The sequence below is a fragment of the Moschus berezovskii genome, chromosome 23 (genome assembly GCF_049115385.1).
Source record: "Moschus berezovskii isolate FMDL1 chromosome 23, NW_MosBer_1.0, whole genome shotgun sequence".
NCBI classification, from domain to species: Eukaryota; Metazoa; Chordata; class Mammalia; order Artiodactyla; family Moschidae; genus Moschus; species Moschus berezovskii.
In genome coordinates, this window is record NC_142482.1 from 31,517,669 (window position 1) to 31,533,968 (window position 16,300).

The 16,300-nt window shown below is 46.9% G+C and overlaps 1 protein-coding gene across 5 annotated transcripts in view; it reads right to left on the reverse strand.

The window, feature by feature from the left end:
* Positions 1–4,262: 4,262 nt before the first annotated feature.
* RCAN2 (regulator of calcineurin 2) overlaps positions 4,263–16,300 on the reverse strand; it is a 302,524-nt gene continuing 290,486 nt past the window's right edge. For all 5 annotated transcript variants that reach the window (XM_055407205.2, XM_088831508.1, XM_055407203.2 and 2 more), the window contains one exon: positions 4,263–6,807. In XM_055407205.2, the coding sequence (XP_055263180.2) occupies positions 6,647–6,807 (161 nt within the window). In that variant the 3' untranslated portion in view covers positions 4,263–6,646. The remainder of the gene's footprint in view (positions 6,808–16,300) is intronic.

Genomic DNA, 16,300 nt, shown 5'->3' on the forward strand with positions numbered 1-16,300 from the left:
GGGGTCGCAAAGAGTGGGACACGACTAAGCGACTGAACTGAACTGAACTGAAGATCCAATATTGGCTCTTGTAAAAGAGACAGCATAAAAGATACAGAGTAGGGATGTTTCAAGTAATTCATTCAAGAAAAATGTCCGTAATAGAATAATATGAGTTTGTAGGTTGAAAGGACCCAAGAGGAATCCAGTAGCTGAATTTTCTAAACAGTTGGGACAAAGCAGTACTACAAGGACCAAGGCAGGAAATCCAGGTTACATCAAAGATTCAGAAATGAGAATGACCTGTTGCTTCTAGAAGCGAGAAGAGCAGTCGAGCGCTGCCTTCACTCTCTAGAAGACATTCCAACAAACCAAACTATCAGTTAAGTGTGAAAATGCAATGAGACCTGTGTGGTCTTATTCAATGTACTTTTCATGCTTCCTTTGTATGGGATGCTACTGGAAAATATCCTGTGTCAAAACTAGACAGCTTTCTCCCCATCCATGTGCTCATAAGCATATGTAGCTCTGATGGACCCACTAGGATACTCTTTCACCTGGTCAGGAAGCTAGTCTTGGGGACTTGGCCATGGGGCCACTCTGCAGCTGGGGCGAGGGCTGGCATTGGGGCTGCAGTTGCACCCCAGGCCCCACTGCAGCACAGGATGTGGGCTCTGCAGAGCAGGGGCTGAACTTGGACATACTGGAGAAACAACTATAAATCTTGCTTTTAGAAAAAATGAACCCACAGGCAAATCCGAAGTCTGTTGGGGGAACAATGATTTCATTAATAATTACAACTAGTCCAAGATGTCCCACAATCCTTCCTGCCCAGGCCTCCAAGTCTTCTAAGTCAGTTACTGGGTGAGGATGGAAAATAATGCAAAAAAGCCAAGGAGGGCAGTACAAAGTATCTCAATCATTTCAGCCTTTTCTGGGTTTCCTATTTCCAACTTAAACCAAAGGAACTTGGTAACATGCGCGCGCACACACACACACATACACACACACACACACACGATTAACCTAGGATGTAGTTTCCTTTTAGAGACCTAAAAAGCTCCTGAATCAACTCCAACAACACTTCACCAGACTCTTTTTTGAAAGGAGCAGATGAATGAGTTGGACAGAAAACTTTTTGCTTGGAAATTTCCCTTTCTCAGATTGCAGATTTCAGGGGAGAGCCTGCCAAGTGTTCAGCAAAGCTCTGCATGGTGGCTTCTGGCAGGGACTCTCTGTACCCGCAGCTAAATGGAGGTTTCCCTGCGTCACCGACTTATCATTCTTCATCACCTGCTCTGTCCCCCCTTCCCCACACCAGGGTCTTCTAAACAACTTGGGAAGAGAGAAAAACAAAAATAAAACTCTAACTGTGCAGGACCCCACGAGGCTTTCTCAGGACAGACCTTCTCCCCTATCTTCTGCTTTAGTTCGTCTCTGACGCACCTAGATAATAGTAGTTGATGCACATTTCCTGAGTTGTTTTGCAGATGTAATCTCTGCTGCTCCATCCCCTCCCAAATGGAAGATGTTAACTATTCGATGACCCTGAGCACATAGCCCCAGGCCTCCTGGAGCCTAAGCACTGATAGTGTTCACCCCTGTGACACCACCCTGCTATCTTACCACCAACCAATCAGAGAATGGTGCAGGAGCTGATTACAGATCCTGTGACCCCCCTCACTCATCTGGCTTTTATTTTTAACTTTTTATTTTGTATTGGAGTATAACCAATTAACAATGTTGTGATAGTTCCAGCTGGACATCAAAAGGACTCAGCCATACATATACATGTATCCATTCTCCTCCAAACTCCACTCCCATCCAGGCTGCCACATAACAGTGAGCAGCCTTCCCTGTACTGGATGGTAGGTCCTTGTTGGTTATCCATTTAAAATATAATAGTGTGTATATGTCAATTCCAAACTACCTAGCTCTTTCCTCCATACTTCCTCCCTGGCAACTATAAGTTCATTCTCTGTCTCACCTGGGTTTTAAAGGTGCTTTGCCAAAACCCTTCAGGGAGCTCAAAGCTTTTTAGGTGTGAGCTACTTCTTCTCGTATGGCCCTGCATGGCACCTTACTCTGCTCCAGATTCTGAAGTTTCAGGCTGTTTGGCCTCACTGCGTGTCGGGCACACGAATTTGCATGAACATGAGCCTGTTGGTGGATGTGAAAACTCAGATCGGCTGAGTGTCTGTCCTGGAGTGGAATCCCTTCCGGATCAGTCTGTGTTTCAGTTCATTTCTGTTCAGTCGCTCAGTTGTGTCCGACTCTTTGCGACCCCATGAATCACAGCACGCCAGGCCTCCCTGTCCATCACCAACTCCCAGAGTTCACTCAAACTCATGTCCATCGAGTCAGTGATGCCATCCAGCCATCTCATTCTCCGTCGTCCCCTTCTCCTCCCGCCCCCAATCCTTCCCAGCATCAGAGTCTTTTCTAGTGAGTCAATTCGTCGCATGAGGTGGCCAAAGTATTGCAGTTTCAGCTTTAGCATCAGTCCTTCCAATGAACACCCAGGACTGATCTCCTTTAGAATGGACTGGTTGGATCTCCTTGCAGTCCAAGGGACTCTCAAGAGTCTTCTCCAGCACCACAGTTCAAAAGCATCAATTCTTCAGCGATCAGCTTTCTTCACAGTCCAACTCTCACATCCATACCTGACCACGGGAAAAACCATAGCCTTGACTAGACGGACCTTTGTTGGCAAAGTAATGTCTCTGCTTTTAAATATACTATCAAGGTTGGTCATAACTTTCCTTCCAAGGAGTAAGCGTCTTTTAATTTCATGGCTGCACGGAGAAGGCAATGGCAAGCCACTCCAGTACTGTTGCCTAGAAATCCCATGGATGGAGGAGCCTGGTAGGCTGCAGTCCGTGGGGTCGCTAAGGGTCGGACACGACTGAGCGACTTCACTTTCACTTTTCACTTTCCACTTTCACACATTGGAGAAGGAAATGGCAACCCACTCCAGTGTTCTTGCCTGGAGAATCCCAGGGACGGGGGAGCCTGGTGGGCTTCCGTCTATGGGGTCACACAGAGTCGGACACGACTGAAGTGACTTAGCAGCAGTAGCAGCAATCAGCATCCGCAGTGATTTTGGAACCCAAAAAAATAAAGTCTGACACTGTTTCCACTGTTTCCCCATCTATTTCCCATGAAGTGATGGGACCAGATGCCATTATCTTTGTTTTCTGAATGTTGAGCCTTGGTAAATATTACTGAATGGTACTCCAAGGTGGTGGCACCAGTTATACTCTGCCTTGACTGACACCATGACTTCGTATTTCCTCAGACCTAATTTTGATAGGTGCATAGTGTACCTCTTTGAGGGTCTGAGTGGTCCTTCTCTGATGAGAATTGATGTTGAACACATTTCAAAGTTTAAGGGCTGTAGGGATATGTCAGGTGTATAGTGTATATGTGGAATTGCCTGTATACTTAAAGTACCTATTTAAGCATCTTAACCATTCTTACCAAATGAGTTGTCTCTTTTCCTAAGTGATTTGTAGGAGTACTTTTTACATTTTGGATGTGAGTTATTTAACAATTATAGGTAGTATTAATACAATTATCTTCCCCCACTCTGAGGCTTTCCTTTTCACTCTCTGAATGGTGTAATTTGATGAACCGATGATTTTAATCCTCATAGAGGAGATGTGCTCGTATTTTATTTTATGATAGTGCTTGGTGTGTTCCACATGGTACATTTTTGCCCGCTTCGGGTCTATTACCGGCTCCCCTGGTGGGTCAGCTGGTAAAGAATCTGACTGCAATGTGGGAGACCTGGGTTCGATCCCTGGATTGGGAAGATCCCCTGGAGAAGGGAGAGGCTACCCACTCCAGTACTCTGGCCAGGAGAATTCCATGGAAAATTCTATGTATAGTCCATGGGGCCGCAAAGAGTCTGACATGACTGTGCGACTTTCACTTTCAGGTCTATGACAGCATTTTAAAGAAGAGAGTGGGGCTTATTTTAAAAGAGTCCATGTACACTCGGGATCAAGCTGGCTAAGCTATGACAATAAACCGGGGTGTCTCCCAGACCCCTTATCAGAGCCAAACCCACCCCTTCAAACTCCTCTTCCTTCGGGACAAGCTGCCAACCAGCTCTGCCCACTCCCCTCCCCCCGCCCCTCCCCCTCCCTTTCAGGAAGAGCTGAGTTCATTTCATCTCTTCATAATGTCTTGGAAAGACTATAGACTGAGTCTCCCTCTTCCACACTCACCATCAGATAGATCCGATTCAGGCAGACAACACAGAAATTACACTACATGGCCAGAGTCATTCACCAGTTGTATTTGAAATCTAAGCTCTTCGAGCTATTACACGTGCACAAATGATTCAGTTGGTGGGAATCTTCCCCTCCCCCTCCACAGTTAAACTTTTCAAACTTAAAACAGTGCTGAAGAGGCTTTCATCCTGTGGGTTAGGGGGCTACTGAAGCAATTCTGACTTTCACAATGCTTGGAGGGGAGTCTTGTCTGTTTCCTCCCCATCTCCTGGGATATGTACCTCTCTCCACCTCCCCAAACCCAATATCATGAGAGAATTACTTGATCTGAGATAGATTAACATCGACATTTTGCAATAAGTGTGGCCAAGACTAACCACTTGGGTCATTTTTTTGATGACACAACTGTCATTTCAACTTTGACTAAATTTGGTTGGAAACGTCTGACGGAACTGTTTTGAAACACTGAAAAGTCATTTCAAAATAGTTTCTCTCATCCAGATTTCTCTAGAATCTGCCTTTTTCTGAAAATTCTGAGTTGTTTAAAAAGTCAAAGAACCCACAAGTAATTGAGAAGAGTCAGCACAAAATTATGGCTGAAGCCTGTAGTTCTCAGCTTTCTCCACTAGAGGGCAGCATTCTCCACTATTAAGTCTAACCTTTTTATTTGTCCGTGAAAAACCAAAAACCTCCACAGCAAAGGAAAGTCAAAGCATTTGCTTATTATATACTCCTCAGATTTTATTTTTCAAAGGAGCCTTCGTTTTTCTTATGGAAACTCAGGATTTTACAAGCAGCGCTGTCCTCAGTTTCACCTGTACTGTGTCCAGTACTATATTGCTATATTCACAGTAAAACGGACTTTTATTTCTGAGTAATCAGTCTAATGTTTTCAGTTTCTGATGAAACTGACATACACCTTAACCAAAAACCACACCAATCCCTCCATCCGGTGGCTGTGTTATTGTTCTCGTGTGTTTTTCTGAGGCTTGGGTGACAGTGTTTCCCCACTCCATTGTAATTGACATTTGCATCTAAAGAAAGTCACTGAACATACAGGAGTAGATGAGGCCTGGCACATTGAGCAGAAGGTAATGGTTCTATAGGTGTATCTTCCGTAATGCACTTTGGGCTAGAGAAATAGAAAAATCACATGTAACAAAAACAAATACGCTTTTGAGCAATATGAGCATTGCATGAGTAGGACGTGCACACACATTTATGGATCCATCTTTCCCTTCGAACATGCTCAGCAGCTGCTACATTGATTCAGCTGCCTTCCAATTGCCTGCAGCTGACACTTACTTCTTCACTTTATTTAAAAACAACTGGTCTCGATAGCAAAGATGTTGGCTAACTGTTTATATATTGGCAAGAGAAGTTTTGTGCCCTTTCAAAATTCAGCATTATACATAATAGAGTGTAATATTATCAGATTACCTGTATTAGTATATGAATGCATTCATAAGCAATGCACATATGTTTTAAAGCAGCTAATGGCTGAAGAATCACTAAATTAAAAAACATCCAGATTTTTAAAAGCACAGCTGATACATTTGTACAAATATACAAAGAGAAGGAAAAAAAAAACAATTGTTCAGACACCATGAGACTTTTGTAATAAATAGGTTTGTCTGAAATCGGTCTCTATCACCCTGGACAAGCCTCCCCAAGGAGGTTGGGAAAGATTGACAAGGGAATCATGTTCAAAATCTACTGAGGGTTATCTTTGGGGCCAAGCTCAGTTTTTCCTCCAGGAATTTTCACAGAGCTATGAAGTCTTTGACTCCAAAGAGTGACAATTACCCAGACTTGTTAAGCTGGAGGATGCTGATAATTTTGCTAACCTAGATAGGACATGACTGGATGCTGACAATTGGTGACTTATAGTATATCCTCAAATCACAAAAATAAATGCTGGTGATCATGCATGTCCTGGGAATGTTGGGATGCAGAGGATTGGGGAGACCAGATAGGGAAATCTCATGCAATCAAAGTCAAGTTTACTTATGGTCCTACTTAAGTGGCCAGGAAGAAAAAACAACGCGCACACATCAGGACTGGGACTAGAACGGTTCACAAACAACACAGGAGCTATTTGTCACTGATGTCTCCGGCTTGGATCCACACGAGAGCATGAAGGTATATAGGCTGTGCTGACCATTTAATAAGAAAATACTACTTTTTTTCCCCTAGAACCTCCTAAATAATGGATTATACTCGGTGGGTATGATATGATCAGGAAACTCATCACCTTTTCCTAGCCCTTTTGTCCGAGAGGCTTGATTACAACGAAGGAATTTCAAACAACCAAACACCCAGGGATTTAAAGGCAATTTTTTTTTTTTCGACAAACAAACAACAGGGAGGAAAAAAAAAAAGCATGGTAAAGAGAAGACGGATATTTTCTTGGAGGCGGAGTGGTGAGCTCAGTTGGACACGGAGGGCGGCGGGCCGGGACGTCGGGTCTGGATGATTTTTGGCTTCGGGGATGTCTTTGGATCCTCTTCCTCCTCGATGTCACTGTCACACACGTGCACGACGACACTCGGGGTGGACTCGGTCCCTGCGTGCAGCTCATACTTCTCTCCTGAAAAGCAAGTGGATCGGGGGTGAGAAGGCGGGAGGGAATTCTAACCGATTATTTGGTGAAGTTTGTTTAGGAAGCAAGGGGGCATTTTAACATGTCTCGAGAGATGCTGGGAGATGGTGTCGGAAAGTGGAATGAGATGGATCTGTCTCCATCTCAAGCCTACCTGCGGGCACCTGTACAGCCCCGGGCAGGCCCCCTCACCTCCCTAAGCCTCAGCCTCCATATCTGTAAACTTAAAAATGGTAGTAACAACAGTCTGAAGGGCTGGGGTGATGACTCAGTGGGCCCAGCTGTAAGTTACCTGTTTCTCTTCTATTTCCCAGCATGGCTGCTAACAGCTAACCTTGAACTCATCGTTTCACTCCTTCATCTTTCGGAGAAGGTTCTCCAAGTCCTCCTCCTTCTGGACAATTTCCTATGGTAACAGCTGCCCCAGGCTGGAGTAAGGTAAGATCTCCACTCACCTTGGATTTGCCATGGTTACTGGATAATGGGGTTATTAGATGATAGTCAAGGCCCCTCCAGTTCCAAGAGTCTATCGGTCTCTTTTTGACTGGCTTCTCTTGTAATCACTTCACTAGTAGCCGATTGACCTCCTGTCTGTATCTGTTTCCTTTCAGGAAGTATCGAGTGAGCATCTCCCATGGTCTGACCCATTGCTAATCACAAGACATAGTCAAAACCATCAGCATCTTTCGCAAGAGCATAGTGCAGTGACAGCACGTGGAAACAAAGTGTCGCAAAATGCAATGGTAAGTGCCAGGGTGGCAAAATAAGCCAAGGGTACCCAACTGCAAGGAGCAAGTAACTCTGAAAGGCTTCCCCATGGAGGCGAGAGCTGAGCTGCGTCTAAAGACAAGTAGAAGGCGTCCAGGGGGGGACAGGCACAGAGGACCTTCTCAATCTGCATGCTCTTCACTTCTCAGCTTAACTGCTGACACACTTTTCTGAATCTTCTTCTGACATCCTATCCTTCCTTTCCCATCCTTCACGAACGGGAAACACCAAGAAGCAATGTCTCCCCAGTCACCCACCGGGTCAGCGGCTCTCCAGGTATCACTGGATCGAGTCATCATTTCTTAGACTCTAGGACAAAAGATTCTGCATCGTCTCCCATCAGTCACAACAGCCACGTTTTTATACCCATCCAACCAGCTACTTTTATTTGCTATGCATGCATGCTAAGTCGCTTCATTCGGGTCCAACTCTTTTCTACCCTATGGACTGTAGCCCTCCAGGCTCCTCTTTCCATGGAATTCTCCAAGCAAGAATACTGGAGTGGATTGCCATTCCCTTCTCCAGGGGATCTTCCCAACCCAGGGATCGAACCCGTGCCTCTGGCATCTCCTGCACTGGCAGGCAGGTTCTTTCCCACTAGCGCCACCGGGGAAGCCCTTTATTTGCTATAGTCTCACCTAGTTTCTGAAGTCCCACCCTCCCTCTAGGATCAAAGCCAGACACTGCCCAATCCATGTATCTGGCCTGTCAGCCTCGGTCTGCAGTTGACAGTGCCCCTTTGGATGGCCAGAACCAGGGTAGCATGTCCGTGCGTCTGTGCACACGTTGGTGAGCATCAGTGGTGAAAACAGCAAATGCTTACAAGGCATAGTGTTAAATCTTGTGCTGACATTAGGGAACGAGCAGCACTGACAATGCCACGAGCTTCAGGGTGATGCCGGGAACGATGGGAGTGTTCAGAGTCAGCTGCTGGATGGGCTGAGCTGCATCCCACCCCTCCAAAGACGCTGCAGTCCCAGCCCCCAGTATGTACGACTGCGACCTTACTGGGAAATAGTGTCTTTGCCGATGACTAAGTTAAAATAAGGCCATGAGGGTGGGCCCTATTTCAAACTGACCGGTGTTCAGATAAAACGGGGAAATTAGGATGCCTGCCTCATCTGAGGAGAACTCCACAGGAAGACTGGAGCTGTGTTGCAGTCATCTGCGGAACGACCAGAAGCTACAGGAGAAGCCTGCACCAGATCCTTCTCCAGCACCTTCAGAGGGAGCATGGCCCTGTCGACCCCTTGATCTCAGACTCCTAACCTCCAGAACCTGAGGCAACACACTGCTCGTGTGTAAGTCACTTGGTTTGTGGTCCAGTTACGGCAGCCCTAGCAAATGGATACAGCCAGACCCTGCTAAGAGCCTTCCCTCTCTGATAAGAGTCAGAGAAGTCTTAATTGGACTCCCCTGCCCACCGACATCCTAGATGAAGGCACTGGGTATTTCACAAAGATGAAGTGTGACACTTCCAGCACTTCCCTGGAACTTGGCAAGCAGCAAAGGGGGAGAGAACTAGGCCGAGCCACAGAAATACAGCTCATAAAGACTCATAAGTTAGAGTCAGGATTGGGTGAAACTGGAGGTAGAGAGAGTTGCATCAATGAGGTTGACGTCTCCGATACGGTGGGACGACGGAGCCAGTTTAGATTCAGGAGAGGAGAGGGACAAAAACGAGGAGAGGGACAAAAACAGGGACAGGAACAGAACTAGAAGGAGATTTCCGTGTGGGTTACCCCTGCGAGGCTTTGCTTCCCCACTGGGGAACAGGGGTGGGCCGTCTGCTAACTCCCCTGTAATCGACAGCAAAGTTACAAGCTGTATTCTGCAAGTACTTGTAGCTGTGCTCGTCACACTGATGCTTCTCACAGATCATTTAATTGTGTTTGTTCCATTCTCTTTGAACAGTTTGTCATTTTTATCAAAATCCCAGGGGAGAAGAACCACGGCAGATGTTGCTAAGGAGAGGAAGCTCAGTGCAGCCGGCTCCACCTGAGTTGCAGGAGAGGCTCTGGGTGACAGGTGGGCAGACCTGGGTGGTGGCTTCTTTGACCAGCGGTTTTCAAACACCTGACAGTTTACTGGATTGTTTGATGGAAACAGAGTTTACCAGCAGGAGGATGCAAACCTGCAACTCGGATGCAGCGGCATCTTCTTTGGTACCCAGCACCCCCAGATGCTTCTCTGTCTTTCAGAGGGTCAGTAGCCACTCCTATATGGTTTGGTGTGACAGGCAGGGGGCTGCGGCCCTGTGAGGATGCTGGTGTGCAGATAGCTTCCCCCTCCCTTCCTCCATTCTGCATCCTAATGTTTGGTTGGAAAATGATAACAGTGAGGGGAGATGGTAAGAGAGCGAGGGATGCTAAGGGTGCAGAAGGGAGAAGTCATTCCAGATCGGCTCTGCAGCCCCTCCCAGCCACCAGCGCCCATTCGTCTTTGGCGTCTCATCTTTGTTTCTGGGAGAACAGCAAAATCCTGTGGACGGGGATGAAGGTCACTGTTCCCAGGGTTTCTACAATTTTCTCTCCCCCACCCCCACCCCCACCAGAACCTTTTGCAAATCTTAATGAGAGACACCTTCAGACAAGGGACAAAGACATAATTTCTAAGCAGTCAGATGAGGTGGTTCTTGTTTTTCTGCACAGGTTTTCTTCAACGCTCTCATGTTTAGAGAAGCAGTGCCTTTCGTAGAGACACTAGTGGCTGCTGTGGTCCCATCCGTTGGCCTGTTGGGTGGATACAAGGATGAATGGGTGGCAGCCTTTCATCCTCTGATGAATAGATGATCTGCCACGCCAGACGGAGACCATGGGACCAGGGGGTGGGGTGGTGACATCAGGGACCCCGGCCAGGGGACTGACCAGATGCTGCCCCTTGACTTGCCTCATCTGTTGGAAAGAAGCTAGGTTTCAGACCAAAAAAAAAAAACAAAAGTAGTAAAATATACATAATGAAGGTGTTGATGAAACCCTTTCTTTGCCCTGGCTAGGATAAAGAACATTCTCTTAGAGACACCTCTAGCTGCAATGCAATTATCCATTCAAAAGGAGATGCTTACCTCTTAGACTCAACGTGCTGGGGCCACACTCGGGATGAGGATCAGGCACAAGCAGACACCTTGTGCAGGGCAACTTTCACGTCGAGTTAACAAAGTCAGATTGCTTGGTAGTAAAGCTGTTTCACTGCTGTGACCCCATTAACGCTGACATTTCTCGGTTCTATTTTTGGAAATTTTCTTACTATCAAAATCCAGCAAAGCCCAACAGCTGCTGAGAGTCGACAGAATAAAAAGACATAGCTTTGGTCTTGCTGGATTGAATTGTTCTGCTTTGGGCCTTTTTCTCCCTCTGGGCTTCAGCTAATTCTTCTACCACAAAAAATGATGTCAATGCCATCAACCTACTTGGGGACCCACTGGGTTCAGGAGGTGACAAGGGACCCATGGGATGGCCAAGCAGACCAGCATGTCTTTTCAAGGACAAGCCAAGGCTTGCCCTTCACACCCTTATCTCTTCTAGTCTGTATTCAAGCTCTCCTTTCCCTGTGGGTGGAAAGGAAGCCAGGGCCAGAAGCTCACAGAAAAGGCACAGATCAGAGTTTTCTACCTTCTGCCGCTGTGAAATTCACACTCTGAATTCCCAGCAAGCAAATGCAAAATCTTTTGGCACGTGGTCACATGTTAAATTCTCATCCAGGTCTTCAGAACTGTCACGGGCTTGGGCATTGCTGAAAACAGACGTAGCTAAGTTTTAACTTTTCGGCTAAGCTGAAAACTACTGGAATAGGACAGGTATTTGTCTTATTTTCTGTGTGTTCTCGGTGCCAGGACACAGGAGATGTCACAGACACTTGCCATCTGCCCGAAACACAGCAGCAGCTACTCACTGAGCCCTCTGTGAATGCCAGACCATAGCTCTAAGGACGTCACACAAATTGGGTATTTAATTACAACAGCTCTATAATGGGGATTTCATAAGGTCTCGATGATATGGGAGGACACTGAGATCATGCAGGCCATCAGTGGCAAAGTCAGGTTCAAGGTCAGGTCGGCCTGACTTCAAGGAAGGTGCTCACAACTCCTCTCCAGTTCTGCCTCTCACGATTCTACCGTTTTCAGATTCGACAAGAAACTATTGAAACAGAACTTAGTTTCAACTTAATATTCTTTTATGGCAACTCATGTTTTTAGTGAATATTTGTTCTCTAGCTAAAGCTGGACTACTTATTCCTTCTGCATACTGTCTCTTTTGTTTTCAGCCAGTTCCTAACTATTCCAGGTAGGGCGTCCTTGCCAATGAGTCTTCTTTGAAGACAACACTTAATACATTATAAACATAAAAGGGCCACAAATTATAGACTGAGTTAATTTTCACGTCTTACGGTCACTTTGGGATTCCCAGGGGGTACAGTGGTAAAGCATCTGTCAATGCAGGAGACGTAAGAGATGTGGGTTCGATCCCTGAGTCAGGAAGATCCCCTGGATTGGAAATGGCAATCCACTCCAGTATTCTTGCCTGGAAAATCCCATGGACAAAGGAGCCTGGTGGGCTACAGTCCATGGGGGCGCAAAGAGTTGGACATGACTGAGCGACTGAACACTGACAGTAACTTTGGACTCTGAAAATAGATCCTCCATGATTTCTTGTTGCTTGAATTGTATTGTCTCTCATATTAAAGGTGAATTCTCAACAGTCATGTGTTACAGTAGACTGACTTCTGCAAGGATGGTCATAATATTTCCTGCCCAACATAATTCTTCTAGAACTTTGCCATTCCTCTCCTGAGGACTGCTCCCACTTAGTCTCCTCCCCTAAAATCTGGGCAGTCCTTTATGATGTCTTGACTAATACAGTATGGCAGAGGCCACCAGTGTGACTTCTGAGTTAGGTCACAAACAGAGCCAGGCATTTCTCCCCACTCTGCCAAGGAGCTCACCCTTGGAACCCCACCTCCATGTTATAAGAAAGCCCAAGCAGCCCATGAAAAGCCCAAGCGCCCATGGAGAGAAACCACAGCCTCTCTGAGCTCGCAGTCAATGACCACGCCAGCTCCCAGCCAAAGCAGTGAACCACCTCGAAAGCTGATTCACCTCTTCCCAGCTCAGCAACCCAGCAACGCTGCAAGACGCAGAGATGAGCAGTCCCCCTGAGTCCTGCTCCAGTATCAAATCTGTGAGTAAAATAAATGATTGTTGTTGTTTCAAGCCCTGCGTTTGGGAGAGTTTGTGTGTAGCAATTGATAAGTGGGGCACAGGTCATTTAAGTTCTTTGTTCCAAAGCAAGCTAAGTTGGAATGAATTGCCTCATTTCTCCCCTGCTCACATACTCTTCAAGTGGATCCTTTCCCAGTCCCAGTGAGTCTTCCCAAGGGGTGGGAGCTCCACTAGCCCATTCCTGGGACCCCTTCTTCACTCCTCCCCAGTGGAAGAGGAGCAACATCTGATGGGTACATTTGGGGAAAGGAAGCGGCAATGCCAGCTCACTCGGTGCCACCCTTCTCCTGAGCCATCCCTGCTCGCCAAGGGCTTGGGCTCTGTTGTGCTCTAAGTCACTTACCAAGCCCAGCAGAAAAGACCCTGTGCTGCAGGGCAGTCTGACTCTTTCCATCCTTCCGTCTCTGAGACAGAGTGGGTAAAACTGCATGGCTCTGGATTTCACTCTCATTTTTTAACAGGAGGCCATTGGCTAGTATTTGTTGTCGTTGTTGTCTGTTTGATTTGCTTATTTATTTTTTTTTAGCTACACCACTTGGCTTGCAGGATCTTCGTTCCCTGACCAGGGATTGAACCTGTGACCAAGGCAATGAAGTTGTGGAGTCCTCACCACTGGCTTGCCAGAGAATTCCCTGGGTTTCACTATTAAGGAGCCCTCCATGACTGTCACTCAGCTCAGCCACCTTCTCAGCTTTAGCTTTTCATCAGAAATGAAGCTGGCATTATTCGTCTCATCTCCCTTATTTCTTATCTAACCCTCAGTGAGTTGTGAACCGAACAGAGAAGAAGCAGGTGCCAGTTATTCGTCTCGACTGAATTTTAAGAATGGAATCATCCATTCTTATCAAGGGGCTTATCAAAGGGAGTGCCAAGAGCATCTGCCACGGGGACCCCTGGACGCAGTGCTGGGTGCTCAGTGCCACACTGCAGCCTGGATTAAGAGCCCTTCATATCTGATTAAGAAGAAAACAGAAAATTCCAGGAGTAAAATCATTCCAGGCTTGGTCAGGCTGAAGAGATGCTGCAAGCCCCCACCCCCTAATATTTTTTTTTACTGTAAATTTTTTTTTTTTTCCAAGAGGAAGCAGCAGGCATGGTCCTGTCCTGACCTATGGGATAAGTAAAATGGAATTTTCACGTTGGTTATTTTTACCGAACAGGCTGCCTGTTGGGGGGTTGAACACAAAGATTGAGGGAAAGGTACGGCATGACTTGAAATGTGTTTGAAAGGGTTCACATTTGGATTGCCCTTCCTTTTGAGTGTTAGGTTGGGACCTGATAGCGTGTGGCAGGGAGGGGAGGCCCACAAGCCCTGGAGCATCCCTCCATGGTCAGCCGTGGAGGTGGAGGTGCGTGGTCATGGTCCAGCTGAGACAGGCCTGGGACCTGAGCACCTTGGCTCCAGGACTGCCATACTTAAAACTGGACACACCTCTCCTCCAGCTACAGAATACAAAGAAACTGCATGGGACTAAAAATAACTGCATGTATGCCCAGTTAGGGAAAATTCTGGGCAAAAGATGCAGAGACCAGAGAAGCCACTTCTGAAGAGCCCAGAACAAAAGCAGGTACTGTGCATGATCACCCCTGCACTCAACACCACAAAGGAGTGGTCACACCACCTAAGCCACCCCTCCAGCCTGACCCCTGGACACAACCCCTACTCACCCCATGGAAGGAACAAGCTCACCGTCCTTTGGGGAGGGAGCAAGGTAACCTATTACTTGTTCTTGCTCCCCTCTGCTGCAGCAAGGGTGCCCCAAAAGCCTAACCTGAATTTCTTGTCTGGCCTCAACTTCTATTGATGGAGAACAAGAATGATGTTGGTATCACAGCTCTCAGATAGGGGAACGGTGGGGAGCTGGGAAGGGGTTGAGGGGTGACTGGTACTTCCTTCCCTCCATCCCAGGCACTGGCCAGAATTTGAGCTTACTGTCTTTTAACCCTCTCTCAGTCCTGGCAGGGCAGATTCTGGTTTGGTTTGGGGTCCAAGGGCTTCCTCAGTAGAAGGACCAAATTTTACTGAAAAACATCTGGAAGTTTCCCAAAGATGTACCTCTCTCCTCATCCAGATATGCTATTTAGCAGTATTTTAGAATTATTTCCTGAAGAAGGAAATGGCAACCCACTCCAGTATTCTTGCCTGGAGAATCCCATGGACACAGGAGCCTGGAGGGATGCTGTCTTTGGGGTTGCACAGAGTCGGACACGACTGAAGCAACTTAGCAGCAGCAGCAGCAGCAGGGTTATTTCCTGGCAATTTTGTCTTCTCCTATTTTTCCAAAGGGAAGGAAAGGAAGTGTGTGTGTCTAGGGAGGGGGTGGGTAGCAGGTGATCTCTGTACTGTTCCCCCACCCCCACTCCTCTTGTTTCAGCTCCCACATTGGTACCTGACCCCCTACTAGTCACTCCTGGCTGTGACTCTGCCATATTTGAGAACCACCTGATAAATACTGGGCTACCCTGGAGGCTCAGCTGGTAAAGAATCCACCTGCAACGCAGAAGACCCTGGTTTGATTCTTGGGTCAGGAAGATCCACTGGAGAATGGATAGGCTACCCACTCTAGTATTCTTGGGCTTCCCTGGTGGCTCAGATGGTAAAGAATCCAACTGCAATGTGGGAGACCTGGGTTCCACCCCTGGGTTGGGAAGATCCCCTGGAGAAGGGAATGGCTACCCAGTCCAGTAGTCTGGAGAATTCCATGGACAGAAGAGCCTGGCAGGCTACAATCCATGGGGTTGCAAAGAGTCAGACATGACTGAGTGATTTTCACTGATAAATACTATCATAGTGTAACTAGTGTGCTTCTCAATCAAATATGCCACACTCTCAACAGTGTCTGGAAATGTGATGGGGATTTCTTTTCTTTTTTGACTGTTAAAGGGCCTGGGTAGAGTATGGATGGAGAAGGCAATGGCAACCCACTCCAGTACTCTTGCCTGGAAAATCCCATGGATGGAGGAGCCTGGTAGGCTGTAGTCCATGGGGTCGCGAAGAGTCGGACACGACTGAGCGACTTCACTTTCACTTTTCACTTTCATGCATTGGAGAAGGAAATGGCAGCCCACTCCAGTGTTCTTCCCTGGAGAATCCCAGACACGGTGGAACCTGGTGGGCTACCATCCAAGGGGTCGCACAGAGTCGGACACGACTGAAGTGACTTAGCAGCAGCAGCAGAGTATGGATACTGGCATTTAATAGGTGACGCCCAAAGATGCTAAACGTACTCAATGTGTAGGATTGTCTGTTCCAAAATATCACATTGAGAAACACTGCGCTGGGAGCTTAACATAGGCCCTTACATTTCAGTAGGAGACTAAGATATGGCTTGAAAGTCAAGTGACAGTAAGCAGGTAACACACACTAAGCATTTACTGTGTCCAGGGTTGGATATGTAGATGCACATGGATTATCTCATTGATATTTGCAACAATCTGATTTTACAGTTGAGGAAGCCAACATACAGAGAGGATAAGAAAGTTGCTCAAAGTCAC